General features: G+C 44.0%; 1 protein-coding gene across 4 annotated transcripts in view; it reads right to left on the bottom strand.

The window, feature by feature from the left end:
- The window catches only part of LOC129812886 (G patch domain-containing protein 2-like), a 29,960-nt gene extending 11,713 nt beyond the window's left edge, over positions 1–18,247 (bottom strand). Inside the window, exons 1-7 of one of the 4 annotated variants that reach the window (XM_055864848.1) lie at positions 17,978–18,244; positions 16,240–16,929; positions 9,294–9,355; positions 6,260–6,424; positions 5,886–5,965; positions 5,665–5,760; positions 5,474–5,565 (exon numbers count right to left, since the gene is read on the bottom strand). In XM_055864848.1, the coding sequence (XP_055720823.1) occupies positions 5,474–5,565; positions 5,665–5,760; positions 5,886–5,965; positions 6,260–6,424; positions 9,294–9,355; positions 16,240–16,929; positions 17,978–18,240 (1,448 nt within the window). In that variant the 5' untranslated portion in view covers positions 18,241–18,244. Of the gene's footprint in view, positions 1–5,473; positions 5,566–5,664; positions 5,761–5,885; positions 5,966–6,259; positions 6,425–9,293; positions 9,356–16,239; positions 16,930–17,977 lie in introns of all 4 variants that reach the window. The other 3 variants (XM_055864845.1, XM_055864844.1, XM_055864846.1) reach the window with 3 other exon arrangements.
- Positions 18,248–27,063: the final 8,816 nt, after the last annotated feature.

The raw sequence follows: 27,063 nt of genomic DNA on the forward strand, positions 1-27,063 counted from the left end.
ATATATACATGAGAGCTCAGTGATAAGAACTGATCATTTGAATAAGTTCCTCAAAATAAATGAAAATATAGTGAAGCCAATTATGCGAAGTGTAAACTTTGCGATGAGCAAGGTGTTATTTAATACATTTACTGAATCTGAGTATCGATGCTCTGTGTTAGAGACACAGCACTATTATCTCCACCCTGTCAGTACCATGCTGATGCCCTATATAAGAATATTGATGAAATGTTAGCACACACACCAGTAAGCGTACACCAGTAAGCGTGTGTCATGTACAGTGCCTTCAGAAAGTATTTACACCCCTTTACTTTTTCCACATTTTGTTGTTTTACAACCTGAATTTAAAATTGATTACACTTAGATTTTGTGTCCATGATCTACACACAATGCCCCATAATGTCAAAGTGGAATGTTGTTTGATGATATTTGTTTTTATTTATTTAAAACATTTTAATGCTTAAATGTTTTCAGTCAATAAGCATTCTTATGGCACACCTAAATAAGTTCAGGAGTAAAAATATGCTTAACAAATCACATAATAAGATGCATGGACTCATTCTGAGTTCAATAATAGTGGTTACCATGATTTTTGAATAACTACCTCATCTCTGTACCCCACACATTGTCTGAACCGTCTCTGCTTCTCCTTCCAATAGGACACTTCCCCTTTAATTCCCAATTAAATAGCCAGCATCAGCTGCGAAAAAGGGGGTTATGATGGTGATGTGAATGAGGGTGTGTTCAACCCTCAGTTCCGAAGCTTCTTTACTCTGTTTGTTTTGTTGTATTTAAAAGTGTGCTTTGTCTCAAGTTTAACCAGGATCGGATCCACTCATTTCTTCCTTTGGACTACACATCTCATTTGATCTCCGCAGTTTTGTCGTGGCCTTTTTCCGCTGGAGATCTGTTGGCGGATTGGATTGTCTGACAACTTTTTTTGCAAACGGTATTTCACTTGTTTGAGTGTGATTTATACCGTCAGTTGTAGTTGAAGACTACTGAGATTTGATACTGTTTATGGTTGTGTGGCAAAAGAGTTTGATATTTTGATTGTATGATTGAGACTTTTATGAACGGACAAACATTGCGTGACTAAAGTCACTTGAGTTCACTGAACTCCTTTACTGGGCTGGACTCTTTTAGGCCAGAGGTATGGGACTTTTCTTGAGGAACCAGAGCTCATTTTTTGTTATATTGTTATGTGTGTGATCATTTATGTTGGTAATACAACCCACGCAAAATAAGTAGTTTTTTTGTTATTTCCAATGTTTTAAGGGTTTATGAAAAGTGTATGTCCATACTGACTTTTACATAAGTCTTCGTATTGGTGTAGACTTGACGGACCAGACAGGACTCATTCCCTCCCAAACAAAAAGGAGAAATCAATATTTTCTCTGGTAGGCACAACCTATCTGGCACCCCTACAAACAATAACTGCAAGTCAAAACCGTTACAACATACAGCTAATTGTAAGGTCCCTCAATTGAGAATGAATTTCAAGAAAAGATTCAACCAAAAAGATGAGGAATGTTTTTCAATGCCTTGGAAAGAAGGGCACCGATTTGGAAAAAAAGCAGACATTGAAATATCTCTTTGAGCATGATGAAGTTATTAATTAGGCTTTGGATGGTGTATCAATACACCCAGTAACTACAAAGATACAGGTGTCTCCTAACTCAGTTGCCAGAGAGAAAGGAAACCACTCAGGGATTTCACCATCAGGCCAATGGTGATTTTAAAACAGTTGCAGAGTTTAATGGTTGTGATATGAGAACTGAGGATGATTAAACAACATTGTAGTTACTCCATAATATAAAAAAATTGGCTGAGAAACTTTTTTTCCTGAATACAAAGCTTTATGTTTGGGGCAAATCCAACACAATACATCACTGGGTACCACTCTTCATATTTTCAAGCATGGTCGTGCAGCATCATGTTATGGGTATGCTGCTCATCGGCAATGACTAGGGAGAATATTTAATTTTCTAATAAAATTAAACAGAATACAGCTAAGCACGTGAAAAATCCTAGAGGAAAATCTGGTTCGGTCTTCTGTCCAACAGACCTTTCAGGTTGGACAATGACCTAAAACACAAGGCCAAATATACACTGGAGTTGCTTGCCAAGACGACAGTGAATGTTCCTGAGTGGCCCAGTCAAGTTACCTTTTTGACTTAAAAATCGGCTTGAACACATATGGCAAGACTTGAAAATAGCTTTCTAGCATTTACATTTACATTTGAGTCATTTAGCAGACGCTCTTATCCAGAGCGACTTACAGTAGAGTGCATACATTTTTTATTACATTTTACATTTTTACATATTACATTTTACATACTGAGACAAGGATATCCCTACCGGCCAAACCCTCCCTAACCCGGACGACGCTATGCCAATTGTGCGTCGCCCCACGGACCTCCCGGTTGCGGCCGGCTGCGACAGAGCCTGGGCGCGAACCCAGCCCAGCCTGGGCGCGAACCCAGAGACTCTGGTGGCGCAGCTAGCACTGCGATGCAGTGCCCTAGACCACTGCGCCACCCGGGAGCAATGAGCAACAACGAGCCACCCCAAAGTAGTGGTAGGAAACATCACCTCCACTTCGCTGATCCTCAACACAGGGGCCCCACAAGGGTGCGTGTTCAGCCCACTCCTGTACTCCCTGTTCACCCATGACTGTGTGGCCACAAACACCTCCAACTCAATCATCAAGTTTGCAGACGACAACAGTAGTAGGCCTGATTGGCAACAATGACGAGACAGCCTACAGCGAGGAGGTGAGGGCCCTGGCAGAGAGGGGCCAGGGAAATAACCGATCCTCTCAACGTCAACAAAACGAAGGAGCTGATCGTGGACTTCGGGAAACAGCAGAGGGAGCACGCCCCTATCCACATAGATGGGACTGCAGTGGAGAAGGTGGAAAGCTTCAAGTTCCTCAGCATACACATCACTAACAATCTGAAATGGTCCACCCACACAGTGTGGTGAAGGTGCAACAGTGCCTCTGTAACCTCAGGAGGCTGAAGAAATTTGGTTTGGCCCCTAAGACCCTCTGAAACTTTTACAGATGCACAATTGAGAGCATCCTGTGAGGCTGTACCACCGACTGGTAAGGCAACTACACCGCCCGCCACCGCAGGAGTCTCCAGAGGGTGGTACGGTCCGCCCAACTCATTACTGGGGGCACACTGCCTGCCCTCCAGGACACCTACAGCACCCGATGTCTCAGGAAGGCCAAACAGGACATCCTTGACAAGGTCCTTGCTGTTGTTCTGGGATTGATTTGCACTTTTCGCACCAAAGTACGTTCATCTCCAGGAAACAGAACGCGTCTCCTTCCTGAGCAGTATGACGGCTGCCTGGTCCCATGGTGTTTATACTTGCGTACTATTGTTTGTACAGATGAACGTGGTACCTTCAGGCGTTTGGAAATTGTTCCAATGGATGAACCAGACTTGTGTTGGTCTACAATTTTCTTTCTGAGGTCTTGGCTGATTTCTTTTGATTTCCCATGATGTCAAGCAAAGAAGCACCGAGTTTGAAGGTCGGCCTTGAAATACATCCACAGGTACACCTCCAATTCACTGATGATGTCAATTAGCCTATCAGAAGCTTCTAAAGCCATGATGACATTTTCTGAAATGTTATAAGCTGTTTAAAGGCACAGTCAACTTAGCGTATGTAAACTTCTGACCCACTGGAATTGTGATAGTGAAATAATCTGTCTGTAAACAATTGTTGGAAAAATGCCTTGTCATGGACAAAGTAGCTGTCATAACCGACTTGCCAAAACTATAGTTTGTTAACAAGAAATTTGTGGAGGGGTTGAAAAACGAGTATTAATGACTCCAACCTAAGTGTATGTAAACTTCCGACTTCAACTGTATGTATATACTGTATTTAGTCAGTGCCACCCGACATTGTTCATCCTAATATTTATATATTTCTTAATTCCGTTCTTTTACTTTTAGATGTGTGTATTGTTGTGAATTGTTAAATACTACTGCACTGTTGGAGCTAGGAACACAAGCATTTCAATACACCTGCAATAACATTTGCTAAATATGTGGATGTGACCAATAACATTTGATTTGAAGGCACTGTATGTGTTGGGTGACTTGTTTAGGGGTGTGACTGTGGAGGGGGGTGACCTCCAGTGACTGTCCAGGGTAAGTCTGGACAGTCACTAGAGGATGGATTTGAGCTGCTTGGGGAGATGGAGTCAGGCTTGTGCCGTCCGACGGGATACATCTGAAGCACCACTCGTCAATCCCCCTCTCTCCCTCGTTCATTTGGGAGTATGATTTATACTTTTTGAAGTGAAGGGTCTTGAATCCCTCTATAAAGGAATTAAGAGGCTTCCCCTGAGACGGCATTCAAATGAGAGCATGGTTGGGATATGAGGGCTTTTTAATAGATAGAAATTAGTATTCACAATGCCTCAAACTGGAATCTGAAGGAACCTTTCAGGTGGAGAAGAAAGAGCCAGTTAAGAAAATAAATCTAAGAAGTTTAGCCTTTTCATTGCATTCGTGTTTTTGCCCATCAAGAAATGGTGGAGGGCTTTCTGAACTAGCCCAGGAGAGAGAGCGAGAGAACTTGAAACAGAATAAAAAATGCTCTGTAAATAGGCACTGTGGAACTGGAAACAATGCAAGGAAGAGTCTCAGACTGAGGGCTGTTCAGCTCCTCAACAATCCCCATGCCATGCAGATACAGCAGTACAGGGGCTGACTTGGAGCTAGAGGCTTTGAGAAAAACTCGTTAGAAAAACTTCTGCAATTATTTATATATTTTTTTGCGTTTTCAGAAACACTGGAAACCAAAGATTCTACAAGAATATATTCTATGTTCGAGAAAGACAACCTTGGAAAAATACATCAGTTATTATTCAGCGGAGCCTTATATCCCAGTGAGGAGTTGTCTGTTGTATAGACCAGGGGTCAAGCTTGCGCCATATACAGTACCTGACTGTGCTAGCTAGTCTCACAGGAGGCTGTGATGGGGATGTGGCTAATATCACACAAGTCTTTCTACAGCCTTACCCATGTCCTCATCCTAACATGACCTTCTATGACACCACTCCTCTCATTCACTCTAAAGACCATGAAAGCCCACGCCAATAGCACCAAAGCACAACTTTAACATGTTAGCCCAGCTGCTTGATGTGATGTCATCTGTATGCCCACCCGAGTCTGGAGGTCCCGATGTCACACTTTGAGCTCCTGTCTCTGAGGAGTTGGTCAATGTTCTCACCCTCGCACATATTGAACATGTCTCTGAGGTACAAACTTTGATGTAGCATGCATTGGTTAAATCACGACTTGTGTTTAGCGACTGGTTCATTTAAGAGTTAACCATGTCTGTCAATATATTGAGCTTCAGAATGGAATGGGCTGAATGGCTCCAATAGGCCCAGGAGAGGTGGAGTTTAACCATGCCAACAATAATGAGTGCTGTGTGCATCCCCTACCTGGTTTTGCAGATGGAAGAGGAGCATCTCCGATGGGAGCTGTCTGGCACCATGTCAATGGGATAAACAGGTAACGGACACAGAGGGTTGAACTGGAACACATTTACAAGATGTTAGGAGTTCACCCAGACGCATCAAAAATAGGGCTAGAGAGCTGAAATGTCTTATTCAATAATTTAACACAAATATACCTGGCTCCGGTCTCTTTTTCCAATGGAAGGCAGCCATTGATAGGGGTCCTGTGAGAAATGCTTCATTCTCTCCATAGACACTGACATACTGTTGTCCTGCAACACATAGAATGTGGTATTTTAGAACATATCACATAACTTGTAAAATACATGCATTAGAAGCCTTGCATCCATTAATGTTTGTCAAGGAATGTGTTTCTAGTGTGCCACTCTGCCCTCACCTTGCTGGGAAGCCTCCTCCGGCCTTTCCTGATGCAGCGGGCAGCCACGCCAGGCAACCGGTTCAGACGGGCATGGTAACCTGCAACACGAAACCACAATCATTACCCAATCAGAACTGGAGAGTGACATTTCTGTTGTTTTCTGTTATTTCACAATGTAAATGGGCTCCTGAGTGGCGTAGCGGTCTAAGGCACTGCATCTCAATGCAAGAGGCATCACTACAGTCCCATAGGGTGGCGCACAATTGGCCCTGCGTCGTCCAGGTTTGGCCGGGGTAGGCCGTCATTGTAAATAAGAATTTGTTCTTAACTGACTTGCCTAGATAAAGGTTAAATATTTATTTTTATGTATAGTATTTTGATTAGCTCATCACCTCTCTGAGTGGGCCGTGCAGGCTGTAGGAAGGTGGGTGGAGCTGAGTCTGGTACTTCGAGGACAGGAGGAGAATCTGGGTCCCAGCTGGGCAGCAGGCTGGGAATGCCCATCCCCCCCGCTCCACACTCCCCCTCAAAGAACCAGTCACTCTGCTCATCATCACCTACAGCACAGGCAGGAAATTCAACACTGTTAGTCGCAATGTATACATTGGGCAATTCCATAACTGCTCAATATGATTCTGCATGACATTTAAACAATGATACAAAAGTATTTTCACGGATGGGCTGCACCAATTTATAATTTAGTGCTGTACAATTAACCATGGAATGAAGTACTGACTGCATGAGGGCATCTTTCCTACTTGGCCTGCATCAATCCTCTCTCTATTTGTTGACAGCCTCTCCACCACCACACAGCAGACCACCCTGGTCCCCAGACACTGCTCTCTCCACAGACCTGTCAGTCAGCGGGGCGCATGCCTCTCACAGTCAAGGTGTAGTGACAACTGTTAAATCAGGGGCCGCCTCGCCCCACCACGGCTAATGAGATTAGCAGAGGCTTCAGCGCTCATTAACACGACATGACAACGCCTTATTAGAGCCGCCTGGGTGCCCGGCAACCAGCCTATTGTATCAGAACCTCTTTCTGTCTAGTCTTAGCATTCTGTTACACTTACAAAGAGCACAGGCATAGCTCCATCCTTTGAACATTCAGGTAATGCTAGAATTAAAAGGCTTATTACATGCTTTTTGTTTTCATTTTGCACCATTATTGTCTTTGCCATCTTATTTAATTTGCAGATACATATGAAAATGACACAAACCACATTTTCATCCACAGTTTGTATGCGAGGAAAGTCATACCGTATAAAACAAAATCACGATAGCTGTGATGGAAACAGGAAGTTTTGGTGTAATTTTATAAATGCTGACAGAATTTGTTCCTTTGACATTGTGGGATATTTTTGTGTCTAAAATCTATTATGGGGGAAATGGCGGTGGAAACACATTTGTGCGCAAATACTCTGAACAAAAATATGAACGCAACATGCAACAATTTCAAAGATTTTACTGAGTTATATAAGGAAATCAGACAATTGAAATAAATTCATTAGGCCCTAATCTATTGATTTCACATGACTGGGAATACAGATACCTTTTAAAAAGAAAACCAGTCGGTATCTGGTGTGACCATCATTTGCCTCATGCAGTGCGACATCTCCTTCACGTAGAGTTGATCAGGCTGTTGATTGTGGCCTGTGGAATGTTTTCCCACTCCTCTTCAATGGCTGTGCGAAGTTTCTGGATATTGGCGGGAACTGGAACAAGCTGTCGTACATGTCAATCCAGAGCATCCCAAAAATGCTCAATGGGTGACATGTCTGGTGAGTATGCAGGCCATGGAAGAACTGGGACATGTTCAGCTTCCAGGAATAGTGTACAGATTCTTGCTGAAACATGAGGTGATGGCGGCAGATGAATGGCACGACAATGGGCCTCAGGATCTTGTCGCGGTATCTCTTTGCATCCAAATTGACATAGATAAAACACAATTGTGTTCGTTGGCCGTAGCTTATGCCTGCCCATACAATAACGCCACCACCACTACGGGCACTCTGTTCACAATGTTGACATCGGCTAAATGCTCACCCACATGACACATCTGCCCGGTACAGTTGAAACTGAGATTCATCCGCGGAGAGCACACTTCTCCACCGTGCCAGTGGCCATCGAAGGTGAGTATTTGCCCACTGGTCGGTTACGACACCAAACTGCAAACAGGTCAAGACCCCGGTAAGGAGGACGAACACGCAGATGAGCTTCCCTGGGACGGTTTCTGACAGTTTGTGCAGAAATTATTCAGTTGTGCAAACCCACAGTTTCATCAGCTGTCCAGGTGGCTGGTCTCAGACAATCCTGCAGGTGAAGAAGCCAGATATGGAGGTCCTGGACTGGCGTGGTTACACTTAGTCTGCAGTTGTGAGGACGGTTGGACGTACTGCCAAAAATATTTAAAACGATGTAGGCTTACGGTAGATAAATGAATATTCAATTCTTTGGCAACAGCTCTGGTGGACATTCTTGCAGTCAGCATGCCATTTGCATGCTCCTTCAAAACATGAGACATCTGTGGCATTGTGTTGTGACAAAACTGCACATTTTAGAGTGGCCTTTATTGTCCCCAGCAGAAGGTGCACCTGTGTAATGATAATGCAGTTTAATCAGCTTCTTGATATGCCACACCTGTCAAGTGGATGGATTATCTTGGCAAAGGACACATGCTCACTAACAAGGATGTAAACAAATTTGTGCACAAAATTGGAGAGAAATAAGCTTTTTGTGCATATGTAACATTTCTGGGATTTTTTATTTCAGCTCCTGAAACCAACACTTTTACATGTTTCGTTTATATTATTGTTCAATATAATAATCAACATATCGAACTAAACTTGGAGTCACACAATGATATGGTGTGTGGTTCTCCCACTACGATTCGGAAAAGCATACCGTTTATTAGGCTACAGATTAAATAACTTATGATGGACTTCACAGGGGGATCGTGATGCTCCTTTCCAATAAATATTGACGGTCTTATTCTGGTGACATGAGGATCGATGCTTGACTGCCATTTGACAAATAAAAATATTCTAGCTCTTATCCATAATAATCTCATCATGTAGACTAGCCTACATCCACAGCATCTGCGAGCTGTTGGCTAGAGAGACCAGAGTAGCACATTTGCTATTTAAGGCAACAGTTTGTGATAAAACTATCGGTAGAGTTTAAAATGCGATGGAAACATATTGAACTTTACATTTTATTCAGTACATGAAAAGTAGATTTTGTGTGCACTACGTCATTACACACTCATTTTTATCTGCAATAAATCAATTTATTGGAAACACACCACTGCTGAGAGAATCCACACATTTTCTTTATGCAAATTCTACAATATCTGCATGAAAATCTGTTGCCAACTGGATGGAAACCTAGCTAGTGAGAAATAAATATTATGCCGAACATTAATACCTTGTCTTCCCTCATCGTTAGTGAAGAGGCCAGGATCACTGCTGCATATGCTGCTAGTTTCACTGCAAACAGAGGAAGAATAATAGAATTGTCAGTGTGCATTTCATGTTGAACTTAGCAGTCTTTTTGTAGTGATAATACTGATGTGTAACAAGAAATATAAATATGTTGCGATGGATCATTTTAAAATTGGTGCATTTTAGGGTAAAGAAGGTTGTGCATTTGAAAATAGAACAATGTGAAGCAAAAACGTGCACGCTCACTCCAAAAATGTTAACATGCAACATTCAATAACAAAATAATGAATCAGTCCCGAGCTAGAGGTCAACATAAATATAAAATGACACAAAAAGAGGAGGGGCACTCTCCCCACTGGTTCCCATCCCCAACACAAAGGCATGGGGAAGGACTCTGGTCGAAGCCACTGAGTGACATGCACAATCTAATTGAATATCCTCCGCTGTCAGCTCCAATCTAATCTGTGCTGCGTTCTGGAGGATGACAGGAGTGCGGCAGATTCCCCTGCCTTCTCAGTCTGCGAGCAGGACCCGCGGACGTGCCTCCACACAACAACTGGCCAGCATCTGCTCTGAAGGCTGGCCCAGCCCAGGCTGCTCCATGGCTGGCCCTCTCCATGCCCCCAGGCGTCCCCGTGTCACCCCTCCACCCCCCTCTGCCCCGGCCCATACCCCACCCTGGGCCTCTCTGCCTCTGTCACACCTCTGCCACTTTGGGCTTGGAGCTAAATAGACCCGCCAAGGTCACACAGGAGTCAGGACTATTTGTTTAAAACAAAAAAATATTAAAACAAAATATTGGCTTAATGAAGTGGACATTAATGGAGTAAATTTTAGAACTGTGTTCTGTGAATTTTAAGAATGAACATGTCTGTACATATTTCGTTTTTTGTTGTGTATCACTTTTTTAGATTATTACATTCAAACTGTCATTCAAATTTTGTCTTAAATTCTCTCACAGCATGCCAAGTAGCAACTGAAACACAATCATCCATGCTCAGTCCTTTGAGGCCATTTGTCCATTGGGTCAGAGGAAGTCTGAGGGTCTTGTTTGCGTTGCATTTTGCTTTGTGGTGATCAGCGTTGACCTTGGTGACGAGGGAGAGAGACTGGCGGGGTCAGATACACGCTGATATGGTTCTTTGCCACATTGCACAGGAGTGGCGGTGACTGCAGGCTCAGACGAGGCTGCTGCCAGATGGTCCAGCACCATCTCACTTCACACACCCAACAAGCAGATGTGAGAGGGACCAGGCCTCTCCAGGGAATGTGGAAGACGTCTGGCCTAGCCAAGAACTCCAGGATCATCCCTCCCTCCCCACCCCCAGACCCTGGTTCCCCAGGCCTCTACTCAGCTGTCCTCTACCTCTGGACACACGGCTGAGCATCTGGAGCAGGGCTCTCTGTTCCACAGCAGTAGAGGGCATATCTCCTCACCATGCATCCTCCTGGCTATAGGCAGCAGCCCCTATAATAAACACTAATAGCCCTTTCAGGACGATTGTTACTCATCCTATAGCCCTTTCAGTTATCTGTCTCTGTCTCGCTATTATATACAGTGCATTCAGAAAATATTCAAACCCCTTCCCTTTTTCCACATTTTGTTAAGTTACAGCCTTATTCTAAAATGTTTTTTTTTATTCCCCTTTATTCCCCTCATCAATCATAATGTCAAAGCGAAAACAGGCAAATTTATTAAAAATAAAAAACAGAAATACCTTATTTACATAAATATTCAGAACCTTTGCTATGAGACTCAAAATTGAGCACAGAATTGTTTCCAATGATCATCCTTGAGATGTTTTTACAACCATGGACAGTGCATGTCAGAGCAAAAACCAAACCATGAGATCGAAGGAATTGTCCATAGAGCTCTGTGACAGGATTGTGTCGAGGCACAGATCTGGGGAAGGGTACCAAAAAATGTCTGCAGCATTGAAGGTTCCCAAGAACACAGTGGCCTCCATCATTCTTAAACTGAAGAAATTTGGAACCACCAAGAGTCTTCCTAGGGCTGGCCACCCGACCAAACTGAGCAATCGGGGGAGAGCTACCATGATCAGGAAGGTGAACAAGAACCCGATGGTAACTCTGACACAGCTCCAGAGTTCCTCTGTGGATATTGGAGAACCTTCCAGAAGGACAACCATCTCTGCAGCCCTACACCAATCAGGCCTTTATGGTAGAGTGGCCAGATGGAAGGTACTCCTCAGTAAAAGGCACATGACAGCCCGCTTGGAGTTTAGCAAAAGGCACCTAAAGACTCTCAAACCATGAGAAACAACATTCTCTGGTCTGAAACCAAATCAAATTTTATTAGTCACATGCACCGAATACAACAGGTGTAGTAGACCTTACAGTTAAATGCTTACTTACGAGCCCCTAACCAACAGTGCAGTTTCCAAATATATACATATACACACACACACACATACCATACATACCATACATAACATATATACATATATATATATATATATACACTGTGGGGTACAGAGTCGATGTGCGGGGGCACCGGTTAGTTGAGGTAGTATGTACATGTAGGAGTTGCGGTTGGAGGCCGAGCAGTTACCATACCATGCAGTCATGCAACCAGTCAGGATGCTCTCGATGGTGCAGCTGTATAACCTTTTGAGGATCTGAGGACCCATGCCAAATCTTTTCAGTCTCCTGAGGGGGAATAGGTTTTGTCGTGCCCGCTTCACGAATGTCTTGGTGTGCTTGGACCATGTTAGTTTGTTGGTGATGTTTGTTGTCCTGGCACCACACAAGCGTCACGTCCTTTGGCACTATCCCTACGATGAATCATGGTGGTGGCAGCATCATGCTGTGGGGATGTTTTTCAGCGGCAGGGACTGGGAGACTAGTCAGGATCGAGGGAAAGATGAACGGAGCAAAGTACAGAGAGAAACTTGATGAAAACCTGCTCCAGAGCACTCAGGACCTCAGACTGGGGAAAAGGTTAACCTTCCAACAGGACAACGACCCTAAGCACACAGCCAAGACAACGCAGGAATGGCTTCGGGACAAGTCTCTGAATATCCTTGAGTTGACTAGCCAGACCCCGGACTTGACCCCGATCAAACATCTCTGGAGAGACCTGAATATAGATGTGCAGCGACACTCCCCATCCAACCTGACAGAGCCTGAGAGGAACTGCATAGAAGAATATAAGAAACCCCAAATACAGTGCCAAGCTTGTAGAGTCATACCCAAGAAGACTCAAGGCTGTAATTGCTGCCAAAGTGCTTCAACAAAGTACTGAGTAAAGGGTCTGAATACTTATGTAAATGTGATATTTCAGTTTTTATATTTTAAATAAATTTGCAAAAATGTCAACTTTTTTCTTTGCGGGGGAAAAAACGATTGAATCCATTTTAGAATAAGGCTGTAACATCACAAAATGTGGAAAAAGTCAAGGGGTCTGAATACTTTCCAAATGGTCTTAAGGAGAATATTTTGAGTACAGGTTACACACGCACAATAATGATCTTTCTCTATAATAGAGGAACATTTAGAAATATGCACCCTTATCAAAAATAAGTTATGGCTCACAGATGGCAGCGGTACAACAGTTTCTTCCATTTCTGAGTTAAAAAATGTGTTTGCTTCCTATAGGGGGATTTAGAGCAAAGTTTGAAAAAGATCACAGGTATAAACAATTAATTAGAGCCACACATTAACTATTTATCCGTATTAAAGGTGTAATGTGATGTCGCTGGGAGCAGCCCTGAGCCAATGTGAAACCGTTTCCATTAAGTACTGCCTAATTAATCCCATGAATAATTGAGGCTGCCATTTTTCTTGGGACCAGGAGAAACACCTCTCTCTTTCATCTCCTCCCATGACCTTTGTCAGGAAAAGTTGACAGACCTTTTAGTCAAACTTAGCCTGTTTCAAATGCACTTGCGAGAACAAGGATCATTCCTGTGTTAGTATCAATTACAGGTAAAGCCCATCAAAACACTTGCCTGATGACTCAAACTTGTTTTCTTCCACTGCTCAGTCTGAGATTGCCATCATTGAAGTCGTTTGTGGTGACGTCAAAATAAAGGGTGTTGTACAAAACAAAGTCATCAGTGATCATCTCTAACCAATCAGAGTATCAAAGCCAAAGTGTTCTGACTGGCCCAACCCATCAGTTTATGGGACTAATCAGAATGGTTAGAATGTGTTTGCGTTCTAGAAATCGTTGGATAGGTACTCAAATCTAGACTCATTGCGGAGAAGAAACTAACGTCTGTGGGTGTGGTGTAGCATTTGGCCAGATCAAGGAGTTTGGGTAGCCAAGCAATCAAAACACACACTTCCCATTTCTTCCCAGAGAAATACTATCACGTACTTTGCATCAGGCTCCATATCACTAAATAAGACTTCACACTGACGTTCCCTTCAACCATGGTGGCACTCAATTAAGACAAGGACAGTTACGTGTTCTAAGACACGACAACTGCATTCCAGTGTGGAATAAAAGCTCCCTTCTGACAAACCTCTGTCATTTCTGGTTGAACTAATCATTTCCCCACACGGCCCCATTGTCTGCAGACAAGCCAGTGAGGTGAAGCAAAAACACAGTATCCAGATTAGGACTAATCATTAGGATATAATCCCTGGCTCCTGGGAGAGGCAGACCAGTTTGCGCAGAGATTACGGGTCGGCCGCCATTTATTGAGCCTGGGCTAATTCAGCAGAGGGGGGACAGAGACAGAGGGGGGCAAAGCACAGATAACAATGGCTCTGTTGGCTCTTCAAACAAGCCGCCCCAATCCAAATCCATGCCCTCTTCCATGGGCGTCTTGAATATAAGGTTATCCCACCCTCCCTGAGCTCCTGTAATTGGATTAGTCACAGAGATTTATGAAAATGAACTTCAGCAAATGGAATACAGCTCTAAACCAAAACTCTTCGTAGAGTTTTCAAAAAATCCAAATTAGAAAGTGAATGTGTGAAGTGTGACAAATGCACACACAATGGTTTGTGCTTTCCGGTGGAAAGGTTGTCCATGTTGAACACACCACCAACAGTACCAACACCACAGCTGTAGACAGAGGCCATGTCCCTGTTTGCCTCCACCCACAGGTGAGGCCTGCTCTCTGGGCCAGACTGGGCACCAGGTGGCCATCATGCCAGCAGGCCAACGCTGCTCTAATCAAGGATGTGGAGCCCAGCTGGAGTTGCCAACATCTGCTCCCAATGCACTTGGGTGGCTAAAGGCAGGCTCTGGTCTGTGCATATACTGCATGAGCTGTGACCTTAAGGCAAAGGACGTTTAAGAGATCAAACACAGAATATGAAGAGGTTAATGGAACGAACAGAGAGAGACTACTGAAACCTAAAAGGGTTCAAATACATTTTAAGAAGTAACTGAAGTCTAAAACATCAGATGGATGGAGCATAGCTTTTCCTGGTGTCTAAATATGGCTGTTGTACCACTGTCAACCCCCCATCACTTGCTACCATTTTCCCATTTCCTTGGACTCCAGCAGGAATTAACCCAGAGATTGTTTAGTCCTCAGTACAGAGCGGCAGTCTACTGAGCAGCAATCAGCAGCCTTCTGTTGTGTAAGTGAGAAATGATTGACAGCGTGCCACGGTGTTCCCATTTATTTCTTCTCCCGAGCTGTTTTCTGTCAGAACGGCTATTGATTTTTCCATAAAGTAAGAAAACAAGTACCGTTGAGGGGCCAGGGAGGTCAGGACAAATTAAACCAGAAGATGTAAAGCCCTCTGTCTCCCTATTATTGGTTACCACAGACTTCTTCTCCATGTTTTTTGTATTGGGCCAACAGATAATGAGATCATCAAGGGGAATAACCAGTGGAGGCAGGTGTCTAGCAGTGGGAGGGACATTGGGGAGAAGAGACCAACCAGCTTTACACACAGGCAGCACTATGCACTTTTTTTGGGACGTCTATGGAACTAGCCTATTCCTCCATGGTCCAAGTTTCTATTTTCTTACTAGTGTAGTATACAGACACTGATGATTTCCACTCCGTTGAGGATAGCAGAGGTTAGGTTAGATTATTCACTGTGAATTTTTATGTCAAACTGGCTCAGACCTAAAGTGTCCAGGCAGGACTGAATAGGCCTATTTAGTAAACCCATTATTGTAATTAATATGACAGCATGGTAATTGATTGGTTCCAATGTCACTTATAGGCAGTCACAGTAGTATATCTAATTTAGATTTATTTTTATTTTTATGCAGACATTGCAATGCACTCAGTTGAACTCAGGACAGACATAGCTTCAAATATTAAGAATAAGATAGACATTTATTTTGAAACGAATCAATACCTCACCAAGCGACTTATTTATTTGTGACAATTTCTCCCAGCAAAGTAATGAAATGAGTGATGCCTTGCGGCCACAGTATCAGAGATCCCTCCCCACTTATCACCTCAGAGAGAGAGCAGATGAGCAGGAGAAGGGAATATCATTCATTTTTTATGTCAATTCAATACTTGAAGGTGCAGAAGCATCAATGTGATGCACTTTTTGTTTTAGATGGGGCCACATTGAATATTGACAACTAGATGAAGACAGGCAGTATAGATCATTTTAAATGCCGCTGTGTTTAATTGCCTCTGTCAGATAGTAGTTATGCCTATGACTTTTATATTACGGGCCAAACTGCCTCAGTAACTTCACCACCCAAAGGGTAAATGGAACGTGATATTTAGGGGTGATTTGTAGTTTGACTAGGTCTGTGTCAACAAAGGCCAGCAATAACATATTTTACAATTTTAAGCTATCTTGTAAATATTGCAAATGTTGCAAATATTATGTAATATTTAGGAAATGCCAAATGAAAACACTTAACGTAAAAATATATCCGAAAATATTATATCCTTTCAGATGTTATATTATTGTCCTGCCCAACTTGATATTTTCTCACACAAAAATAAAATTGATGTTTAGAACATTACCCTTCAGACATATTCTCATCAGAAGCCTCTCGTTGCTCCTTGGCCTCCAGGACCAATGGGATCTTATCCTTCCAGCACTCCTCTGCCCTGAGGCCCACTCCATCAGCCTCCCTGTCCACTCCCACCCAGCCTCCAGCACCCTTCTTCAGCCTGGACAGACGCTGCTTTTTGGATGACCTGTGGTTTCCCCCCCGCTCGCCATCCACCCCTGACACCGTCAACTTCTGCTGCAGGCTGACCGTCACATCAGAGGTCATGCGTTTGACCTTCCGCCTCCTCCTGAGTGGCCGTCCCGGGGTGTTCTCTGTGAAGGAGTCTGACTCAGGCCAGGAGTGCTGCTTGGTCTTGATGGCGTAGCTGTTGCTGGAGCAGGAGGGCCAGCGCTTGGCCATTACCATGTCGTCTGAGTCACTGTAGTTGGCGGCGGAGGGGGCCGGGGCAGCATTCTCCCGGCAGTCCTTGGCTGCTTCGTCCAGGCTGGACTCGGAGGCCTCACTGAGGCAACGGCTGTGCTCCAAGGGGTGGAGGGAGGAGTCACAGCGGCGTTTACGTCCCCGGCGCCGTCGGATCTGCCTGCGCTGTTGCAGAGGACTCAGAACCATCTCCTCCCAGAGCTCCTCTAGCTTGGTCTGCTCTGAGGTCTGCTCCAGGGCTGACACCAGGTCGTGCACCAGCTCATCCATCATGCTGCTGGGGGACAGGGGGAGAGGAATACTGGTAAGCTGGAGCAGTACAGCTCCAGTATACTGTAGATGTGATTGGCACATGAATAGAATGAGTATGGTATAAATTGACACTAGCTTATGGTGCGTCTAGGATAAGATGACAGTGTATGCTGCTGCTGGTGTCAACTACAACACTCAGAATCCTCTGAGAAGCTACTGTTAAAGCATAATGTACATGACTATGAAGATGTTTGTTCAACTAATTGAACAATGATTTGGACCCATTTTCAATTAACAACAATTGTGTTAGTCTTAATACAACCTTCATAAACCCTTCATAGGGCCAAGGTAGATGCTTTACAACTTATTTGTATAAAACAAACTTGCAGGTCTGGCATCTGGCACTTTGCCACAAGTATCACAAAAACATTTGCTTAGGTTTTCTATAAAATGCTTACTGATCGTTTAAAGTGGAACCTATGATTTTTTTCAGTTAAAAAAAAAGTAATAACTATAATTTTCTCTTCTAGTGCAGTTTGTTTTCTGTCAGGCAACCTACAGCGTTCCTCGGTCCACTACCCAGGCATAGTAACAGCAGTGACTGCATAGCCTACAGAATGAATCTACTCACAACTCATTCCTTATTACAGCACTGCTACTACTGAAACACTTTGGAATAGAACATGAAGACAGAGTATAAGAGATCATTTGACCATTAGGCTATAATCAGGACTGAATATGACCAATTGGAAAGGGGAAGAAAACTATTATGTAATATATATTGTGTGTAGCCTTCAGCACTTCGGCAGACTCCAAATAACTAGAAAGTTCATATCGTTCTTCAATTTTGATTGTTTCTTCTATCGTTCTAAAACTGACCATGATAATTAGATAACAATAGGCCTAGCCTGGGGAGCGAAATGTGCTAAGAAAACCACAAACCAAAACATTATCGTTGCGAAACCTTGATATCTCTTACAACGGTATCGTGACACAATTGTTGTTACTGCACTTAAAATGAGAACGCTGTCTGAGATTACATGCTCCGTTTCTCAATGAAATGATATCCTTATGTTATGTAACGATGCTGTTGTTTCCACTCACCAGTCGCAGTTCCTGCTTGTTTTGTTTTCACAGCTGTAAACATGAGACGTACTTCCGCCCCGCTACCAAACGAATTAAGTAATTTCCGCCCCGCTGTCTTTTTTCGGTCTGTGCTCTCTAAATCAAGGCGGAGTTGAGTATTGACAACTGCGGTGCTGAAATTCATACAAAAAAACAAAACACTTTTATCGGAAACAGCCACCGATGTTTTCCTCATTTGTGAGGAAAACATCGGTGGCTTTATTCCTTAAAAGTATAAACTTAAGCAAATCGCTGGAGGACCGCAGTTGTACAGGGCAGTTATGCATTTTTTTAATTTACATTTTACAAGTATCGACTCATGTTGCTTGCAAATCGCGCGACTAGTTATCAATACTAAACTCTGCCTCGATATAACGGAGTTGAGTGTACCACGGCTAGCGCTATCTGGGATCCTTGGGACGTCTCTATCCCATTGAAGTTAAAATGAAGTTTGAATCCCATTGAAGTTAAAAAGGTCCCAAGGATCCCACAACCCAGATAGAATCTTTATCCCACCCATACAAAAAATCTACCTTAGTTGAGCTCTCTGCACTATGCTTAAAGGGACAGTGCAGTTAAAAACGTGATCTTTCACATTAAGAGGTCTAAATAACACTGAAATTGTGAAAATGGTGATAATGCCCTTTTTGTGTAGGAGCTGTTTGAAAAAAATTCCTGGATTTTCAGCCTGTTCAGATGGGATGGAACTTTTAGCCACATCGTGGTGTCACAAAGTGATCTGATTATATATTAGACCAATGACTGTTCATCTGGGTAAGGGGGTGGGCTCTTGACCATCCTATCAGCCATTCAGAAGATATGTAAATATCTTCAAATTTGCTTCCTAACAGCCACACAATCAGACTGAGCATTTCAAGGGCCAATGGAGGCTCAGGGAAATAAATTATAACAAATATATTTTGGAGTTAGTTTCATTAAATACACACACACAGAGATTTATTAGACATACCGTGATGACTTAAAACATTTATTACAAAGACTGCATGGGGGCTTGAAGCACATAGGCTACCAGAGTCTAGTTATAGACATCATACAACAAGGGAATAGAATGAATATCTTTATTTTGTATTTTTTAAAGGAAACTTCCCAGAGGGCAATATAACAGTACATCATGTCAGGTAAACTGTTTTCTTGACCAGGCAGGCAATAGATGGGCCTATAACACAGCTAGTATGAAAAAAGTATTCCTAGTGGTTGGCAGGATAGTTCCCTCAAAGTGACATTGTTCCTTGTGTGTTGAGAAAGACCAATTCTAAATGTATTAGATACGTGCATACTTTTTAAAACAATAGAAATAAGTGTTTTTAGACAATGTCTGACAAGTGCCAATAATGGAAGTTTTCTTCAAAGCGAACGTGTGGCTGAATGAAAAGTCATTTACCACTCCTTTCAACTCTCAAATGAAGCCAGGCTAAGTAAAATTAAACATTTAATTCTCTGAGAAAATTAGCACAAAAGCCATTTAATCTCTCTCATCTTACTCTTAATAACTGCACATTTCCCGTTGGGCCCATGGGAAAGGGCCTCTCTGTGCCGCTGCCACCTTATCGGTCCTCTCCATATGTCAGCATGCTGAGCGGCTCCCTCAGTACCCAGCCCCCGGCCTCCTCTCACCGGGCCTGTGGGAGAGCTGGGCTCCAGGGCCCGCCATTGTTCTGGCCTGGGAGGCAGTCCGGGGAGAGGCCTGAAAGCCGGAGAGGGGGAATAAAAAAAAACTCAGCCACTGCTTCATTAAATGCCAGCCTTTCACAAGCAAACATATCAGAAACAGCCCCCTTTCAGAGGCGGTAATTAGCAATTTGGAAACCTTGCCCCCTCAGGATATACAGTTTCAATTTAGTCGGCAGGACAGCTTTGGATTCTAAGGCACTTAATATTCATTGTTTCTCCCATCTTCCCAATTTCGCAACGTACATTGTCTAGCCTTTCACTGGTGATAAAGTTTTTTTTATCTGTCATGTAATTCTTCTTTTCAATGAGCCTTCTGCAAGAGAAGTAAATTTTTCTAGATAATTTTCAAAGGGATTTGTCAAGAATGTGTGGGATATGATAGCAAAGTGCTTTTCAAGAAGCGCCAAGCCGGAAATCCTGTAGAGTTGTGCATGCTTGATTAAGTTGAGAAGTAAATAGTCTGTAAGAAAACTTGGGGCAACTCTGCCACAGAGGAGACTCTCCCCTCCACAGGAAAGGGCATATGGGTCTTTGAATGTCAGGCCAACAAAAGCCTGAACAGACATGCAAGAAACTTGCATCACATGTTAAATATGACTGTGATGACCAATGGAGATTGTAAAAAAGGCCATCTTCAGACAGCTATTCTAGCACGGCCTAGGCATCCTTATGCTGTAGCACTTGCTGTTACATCCGGCATGCACAACTCTACAGGATGTCCGGCTTGGCGCTTCCCGAAAAGCACTTGCTATCACGTCCCACACATTCTTGACAAATCCCTTTGAAAATAATTTATAAAACAGTATAGCTGAAATTATTACCATTACTTTTTTGACCATTGTTTGGTGGTGCTATAATTCTTATTTTGCTGCCTGGATGAGAGGGAAAATGTTTGCAAAGTGTTTAATAACCCAGGACACACGCTTTACCTCAGGGGGCAAGAATAACACTTATCAGGGCCTCTCCGGATCCTTTGTTTCTTAATGCAACCCATTCCATTCATTTGCATTCTGCTTTGTCTAATAAAAATAATTGATTTTTGCCTCTTTCACATAAATGAAAAAGGAATGTGATTAAGAATTTTGTCCCCCCCCCAAAAAAATCTAAATTCCAAGATCCTCATCAAAAATGGAAAAATACATAACTCATTAAAGCCAAAAAGAAATAGCTTAAATTGTAAAAAGAGGGACAGGGAATGAAATAATTAATGGAGTCCGAGTGAGCTATCTTTCCCAGGCAGAGCGTCACTAGGGAAGCAAACTCCCAGCCAGCAGAAATGAGCTACCTATCTGTGAAAAGAGTGACTGCTCCATCCTATTTGATTTGGCTTCCCTATCATCTCTTAAGAAGATGTCAGCCTTGCTTCGTCTATTGCTCTGAGCCTTTATCAACCCATAGACGCTCCGCTGCAAAAAGGGGAGCCTCATTTCAATGCCTTTCAAGGAGCAACACTAAAGAATAAGTGTTATGTGATAAAAAGAGGGTTGTTAAATAGATCTGTCTATTTGTATGGTAATAATGATCGCTTAAGGACCTGGGGCTCCGTGACTTGTAGAACAAGGAAACAAATCTGTATTCAGGTGTTGGGTTAACATGGCTCTCAAAACGACCTTGTGAAACTTTTACACAGTAACAAATGAGTTGCATGCTACGTTTTTTCATTATTTTCTCTGCAGCTTGGTATTGGAGCATCCTGTGGCCGCTCAACACAACTCACTGATTTGATATAAAATGGGGCCCTTGATACCAATGTTTCCCACAATCATATCATTGTTTGTTTTGGTCACATTCAGGGCTTGAAGGCCCCTTATTTCATTGACAAGGTCAGAACCATTTTCATCAAAGAAATACATCCTGATGTTTCCCATTCCTTCAAAATAAAGGAAACATTGTTGACCGTTATTGTTGATCCAGTCACTGCTAGCTACAACAACCACTGTAAGACAAGAAACACCAACATAAACAACATGACAAAGCCAATACACATCTCTCATTAGGATTCAAAGGATTCTGTTTTTCTGGCCCCAGATGGCCACATTATTAACAACACAGACCTCAGGAGCATTGTTTTTGTTGTCAAGGAAATGAAACAGTGGTGAGTGGGTTTGTTGTGTCTCTGTACCTGGAGACCGTATTGTAGCACATTGTTCCAGTTGTGTTGTTTCCTACAGTTAGTGATGTCAGCTTGTCCCAATGAAGGCAGGGTTGACATGTCAATTTGGCAGAGGGGCGGGCCAGGGTTCACCACAGTCATTTGATCCTTTATCTCCCATTTTGATATCTCAGTCTTGTGTCAGTACAAACAACAACAGTCTGCCAGAGAGATGCTGATGAACATGATTGATTCTTCAGGCAGCCTAGGGGATGAGTAGGGCCCCTCCACAGACACAACAATGACATGAGCATTTGATGGAAAAGCTCCCCTCTATCCTCAGTGTAGCTGGAGTGAGTCAGGGTGTACTCTTTGTTGCCAACCCCCAATAGAAATAACATAATAAATAGAAATACACAATAAAGTTCAAGTCCATTTATTCAAATATCGATACACCTTGTGACATTCTTCACTGAAAAGCAATGGGTTCTCTATATATTCTGTGTGGCCCTTACATGTCTCCAAAGAGTGAATTGGTAATGGAAGGGCTGGGGGTAAAATAACTAATTTCTCCATTAGCAGCCCCTGGTTGACCTGTGAGTATTCACAGCAGGCAGTCATGTTGGCCAACTCAGCTCTGCACCCCATGCCTGGCTCCATTATGGCCTTCCCCAGCCTGGTCACCCGCTTCCATTTATCTGGTGGGATAACTATAGAAATCTGTCAGGAGGCAGGGGGAGGTTTTTTCGCTCTGCTCCAGCCGAGCTGGCAGATTGAGAGCCTCCCGTAATGCACAAGTCTGTTTTTATTATTCTTGCTGGGGGAACACTATTTCATCAAGCGCATGATTCCACAGAAGAGAGGAGATAGCCCCAGCCGGCTATATTTCTTCCAATCAAACATTCCAAGGGGAAAAAATGAGTGGGTGCCATCAAATCACAGAATAATGCTGCCAGATTTTATGTAAAAAAGAAGGACTGATGGACAAATACAGGAAGGCAAGACAAGTTAAATGATGTGTGTTCAGGAGCTGAGATTGGAAAACTGACAGAGAAAAGCAGCCTCTTTGCTGGAATATAAATTGTTGTGCGCTGTAAAAAGGCTTTTATCTGGAGTGAATATGGGACGTAATACAAAGGTCAGGGTTAAGTCATTTTCTACGGCAAGTTAAGCGAATAATGAAGGCGAGCCCGCCTGGAGAAGGAGCAGTGCTACTGCCAGTTTGTCTTCATTTATTATGCCAAATCTCATGATTTTGGCGTTGCCACGGTGGGTGCTCTGGCGCGCACCAGTGGACGACATATCGCTTAATTTACACAAGGTAATGAAAGCAGGGAATGGGAGGACAAAACAATTTACCTGCTGACACAGGAAGAAGTGATTTGCGAACATGGGGGTGAACGGAAGAGCAGGCAGAGGGCCAAGGCAGAGGGGTGGAAGAGAAAGGGAGAGAGGGAGGGGGCGAGGAGGAAAGAGAGAGGCGTAGAGGGATGAAAGAGAGAGGGGGGACAAAGAAAAAACAATAGAACAGGGTTGGGAGGATAAAGGAGATAGTTGGGTGTTAATAGTTGGAAAAAGAGAAAGATGGAAGAGGGTGTTGGTGGGGTGTTGGGCTCTTTTGATCACACAACTATTCTGATCAGTTCTGATCACAGGCATGATGATGGCTCTGGTAACTCCAGTTTAAACACACACACACACACACACACACACACACACACACACACACACACACACACACACACACACACACACACACACACACACACACAAGCTGTAATTGACTTCAAACCTGATAGAGAGTCTGTTCTGAAAAGGCCTTTGTTTTACTCCTTTCCAATTTTAATCATTTAAACTACACCACTCCAGTGGAGGGGGTGGGGAGGGTAACAATAATCATCACACTGGCAATACAACAGGTATTTCTACCCACAGACATCATACGTTTGTAAGACTGCTATCTCAAACTACTCTGTTTGACAACCACGTTACGGTAGTTTAACACAATCACGTTATGTAAAGTTTGCCGCACACATTTTGAATCTTGTGTGAATGTTGGCACAGTATTACAGATTGACATGTGTTCCCTATAAAATGAGCTGTTCACTTACAGAGGAGCTGAAACCTTCAGACTTGTGCTGATGTTTCGTAACATTCTCCTACAGAGTTTACAGACTAAGCGTTCTAGAATTGCCAGATGGATGGCGACAAAGATCGAAATTGAATGAATTGCGACCATTCAGCTGATGTTCGTTCACTTGAGCAGACAAGAGTCTGACTTGTGACAATGCTTGAGGAGAAGCCCTGTAATTTTCCAATCACTACCTTTCAGGCCAGGCCATTCTTTAGGGCCGTAAGATCAGATGAGATCCAGCATCTTCTTTTATAAGAAGCCACAGTCTATTTGCCTGCACACTGTAACAATCAGACAGAGAATCAGGTTTTTTCAGTCTCTCTGGAGAGGGACCATAGGGAGGGGAGGAGAAGAGGAGAAGGAGGGGTGAGAGAGAGGCGTCTGATTCTCGTCCCACAGGCCGCCCACAGTGGGTGGTTGTGGTGATGATAAACGGAGTGGCGGCACAGCACTGGGGCTCTGCTGGCCCGGCGCGCTGCAGGACCAGACACTGAGAGGAAGTGTCACTCTCCACAGGCCTGCTGGGTCAACCTGGAGTCTGCTGTGTCCTGCTGTTTGAGTCTTCACAACAAATCAAACACCATAACACCGCCTCCCTGAACACAGCTGGGGGCCCTCTGCTGTCTGTAAGAATGTGCTAACAAACTCTGGTGCTCATCCAGAATGAATTGAGCAGCACAGCACTGCTCACTGAATATCTGAATGAAACATAACCATTCAAATGCTTACAGCTGGGAGCCCTGTTCTCCCTGGGAGGGTAACTGATCTTTGGGCCCTGGGCCTGAGGGTGCTCCTCCCACAGGCTCCCCTCTCCTCCACCCTCCGTAGGTTCTCTTCTTTCCTCCACCCTCCCCTGCCCCCCTCCGTAGGCTCTCCTCTCTTCCACCCTACCCTGGCCCCCTCCACAGGCTCTCCTCCACCCTCCCCTGCCCCTGGCTCCCCCCGTAGGCTCTCCTCTCCTCCACCCTCCCCTGTCCCTGTCTGTAGGCTCTTCTCTCCTTCACCTTCCCCAGCCCCTGGCCCCCTCCGTAGGCTCTCCTCCACCCTCCCCTCCCCTGGCCCCCTCTGTAGGCTCTCCTCCACCCTCCCCTCCCCTGGCCCCCTCTGTAGGCTCTCCTCCACCCTCGCCTCCCCTGGCCCCCTCTGTAGGCTCTCCTCCACCCTCGCCTCCCCTGGCCCCCTCCGTAAGCTCTCCTCCACCCTCTCTTGCCCCCCTCTGTAGGCTCTCCTCCACCCTCCCCTGCCCTGGCCCCCTCCATAGGCTCTCCTCTCCTCCACCTTCCCCTGGCCACGGCTCTCCTCCACTGGCTTATTTCCTCTCACAATGAGAGGTGACAGTGAACAGCGGAACTCGTCAGTGTGAATAACACACAGTCACGCTCTGCGAGACCCTATCTGGCAGCGTGCACACACACATGTGAGTGTCACAGGGGGCTGGGGGGCCTGGTGCAGAGCAGCACAGCGGCAGGCAGGCTGTCAGCCCCACTCCGACCCCTCCATTACAGCTTAACCAGGGACAAATTGAGCGATTTGACGTGTTACTGTATATCGTTTGACTCACTTTGTTGTCTTACAATGCTGTAGTGCAATTATAGACTCGTGTTAAAAATGAAATAACTTCTACTGGATGGAAGGGGGTCATCAATACAAAAGTGCAGTGTCTCAGCTCTATACCAAGGGCATGCCAGTCATCTTTGGTTTAAACTTTACAGAAATAGCAAAGCTCACATTACTGTAAATTCCCATAGTTGCATGCTCTCAGTCTCTTCAGTCTTCCTCTGTCCTTCTGTGATAGACAGCCAGGAGCTGCTATAAGACGACCACTGGTCTGGCTTAATTTAACCACTTTCCCTGTCCACTGCCACATCAGTATAACAGTATTACATAACTGCTAATGGGCTAATAGCAAGAGCGAGAGAGAAAGAGTGAGAAAGAAAGAAAGATAGTTAGGTAAATGGAGCTCAGGTTCATCCAAACATTTAATAATTTATCCAATCTCTCTTACTGGGCTAATTATATAATTTAACTGGCCTGGCCAATGCTGCCACTCTCTCTTACACTGTCGCCACATAATTATGACTTATGCCAGCACAACCTAGCAACCTGGATGAAGTCAGCTTGTAATAAATTTTAATGATCACTTAGACGATACGGACATTCACGTGGCTTCCACCACATTAACAGGAAAATATGGATGCCATCAAAGTCAGACCAGAGACAGGAGGAGAGATGAGGAGTAGGAGACAAACAGGGGAATGTGACAGAAGCCCTGTTTATACCTGCCATTAACATGAGTCCTTTGTCCTGATGTTGTCCTGATCTTGAACTGATCTTGTCTGTTTCACAATCAGAGCACATTTCATCTTTTAATCGTCCACACTTGTCTAAAAAGGTGAGCACAATCACAATGTGGACAAGATTAGCATAAAGGCTGCATGTCAGAACCAGGTATAAACAGGACTATAGGGACAGCTAGGCCAGCTGATACGGGGCAGATACATTTTCTTGCGTCTGTGGGATAGGTTTCTGTCTGTGGTCACTGCTCAGCCTGGTTGGGGAGTGACAGGGCTGGTGTGGCGTCAGTTCAGGGCTGTCAGAGAGGTAGACACTGGTTCAGGAACCAGAGCTGCTGTTGCTGTGGTGTGGTGCGACCTGTCCCATCCAGCAGCAATGGAAAAACAGCAGCTGACACTCTACTCCTGAGGCGCTGCTGGTGACCTCATTTAGAACATGGGCTTTTGGAGGAGGGGTGGAGAGGAGGTGGGGTACTGTATGTGGTGGACAGGGAACGCTGGCTTTGGCTTTTACATTCCAAACCTCAAAGCACTCGCACAAAGTTTCAAATAACTTTCAAAGGTTGAAATAAAGAGAAATGTAATAATGAACAATGGTGATATAAAAATAGATTGGACATAATGAAAAGGGCTGCATGTCTTTTTAATAGCTGTAAAATGGCTAATTACCCTACTATGATTGATCATTGAGAGGCACATTGGGACATTTGAGACCCCTGAGTTTTTCTACTGAAATAATTCAACATTTATCATGTAATTAAGAGATGTTATATGACTTTACTGACCTTAAATGACTGTGAAATAAGTCATGTAAAAACACAG

The sequence above is a fragment of the Salvelinus fontinalis genome, chromosome 16 (genome assembly GCF_029448725.1).
Source record: "Salvelinus fontinalis isolate EN_2023a chromosome 16, ASM2944872v1, whole genome shotgun sequence".
NCBI classification, from domain to species: Eukaryota; Metazoa; Chordata; class Actinopteri; order Salmoniformes; family Salmonidae; genus Salvelinus; species Salvelinus fontinalis.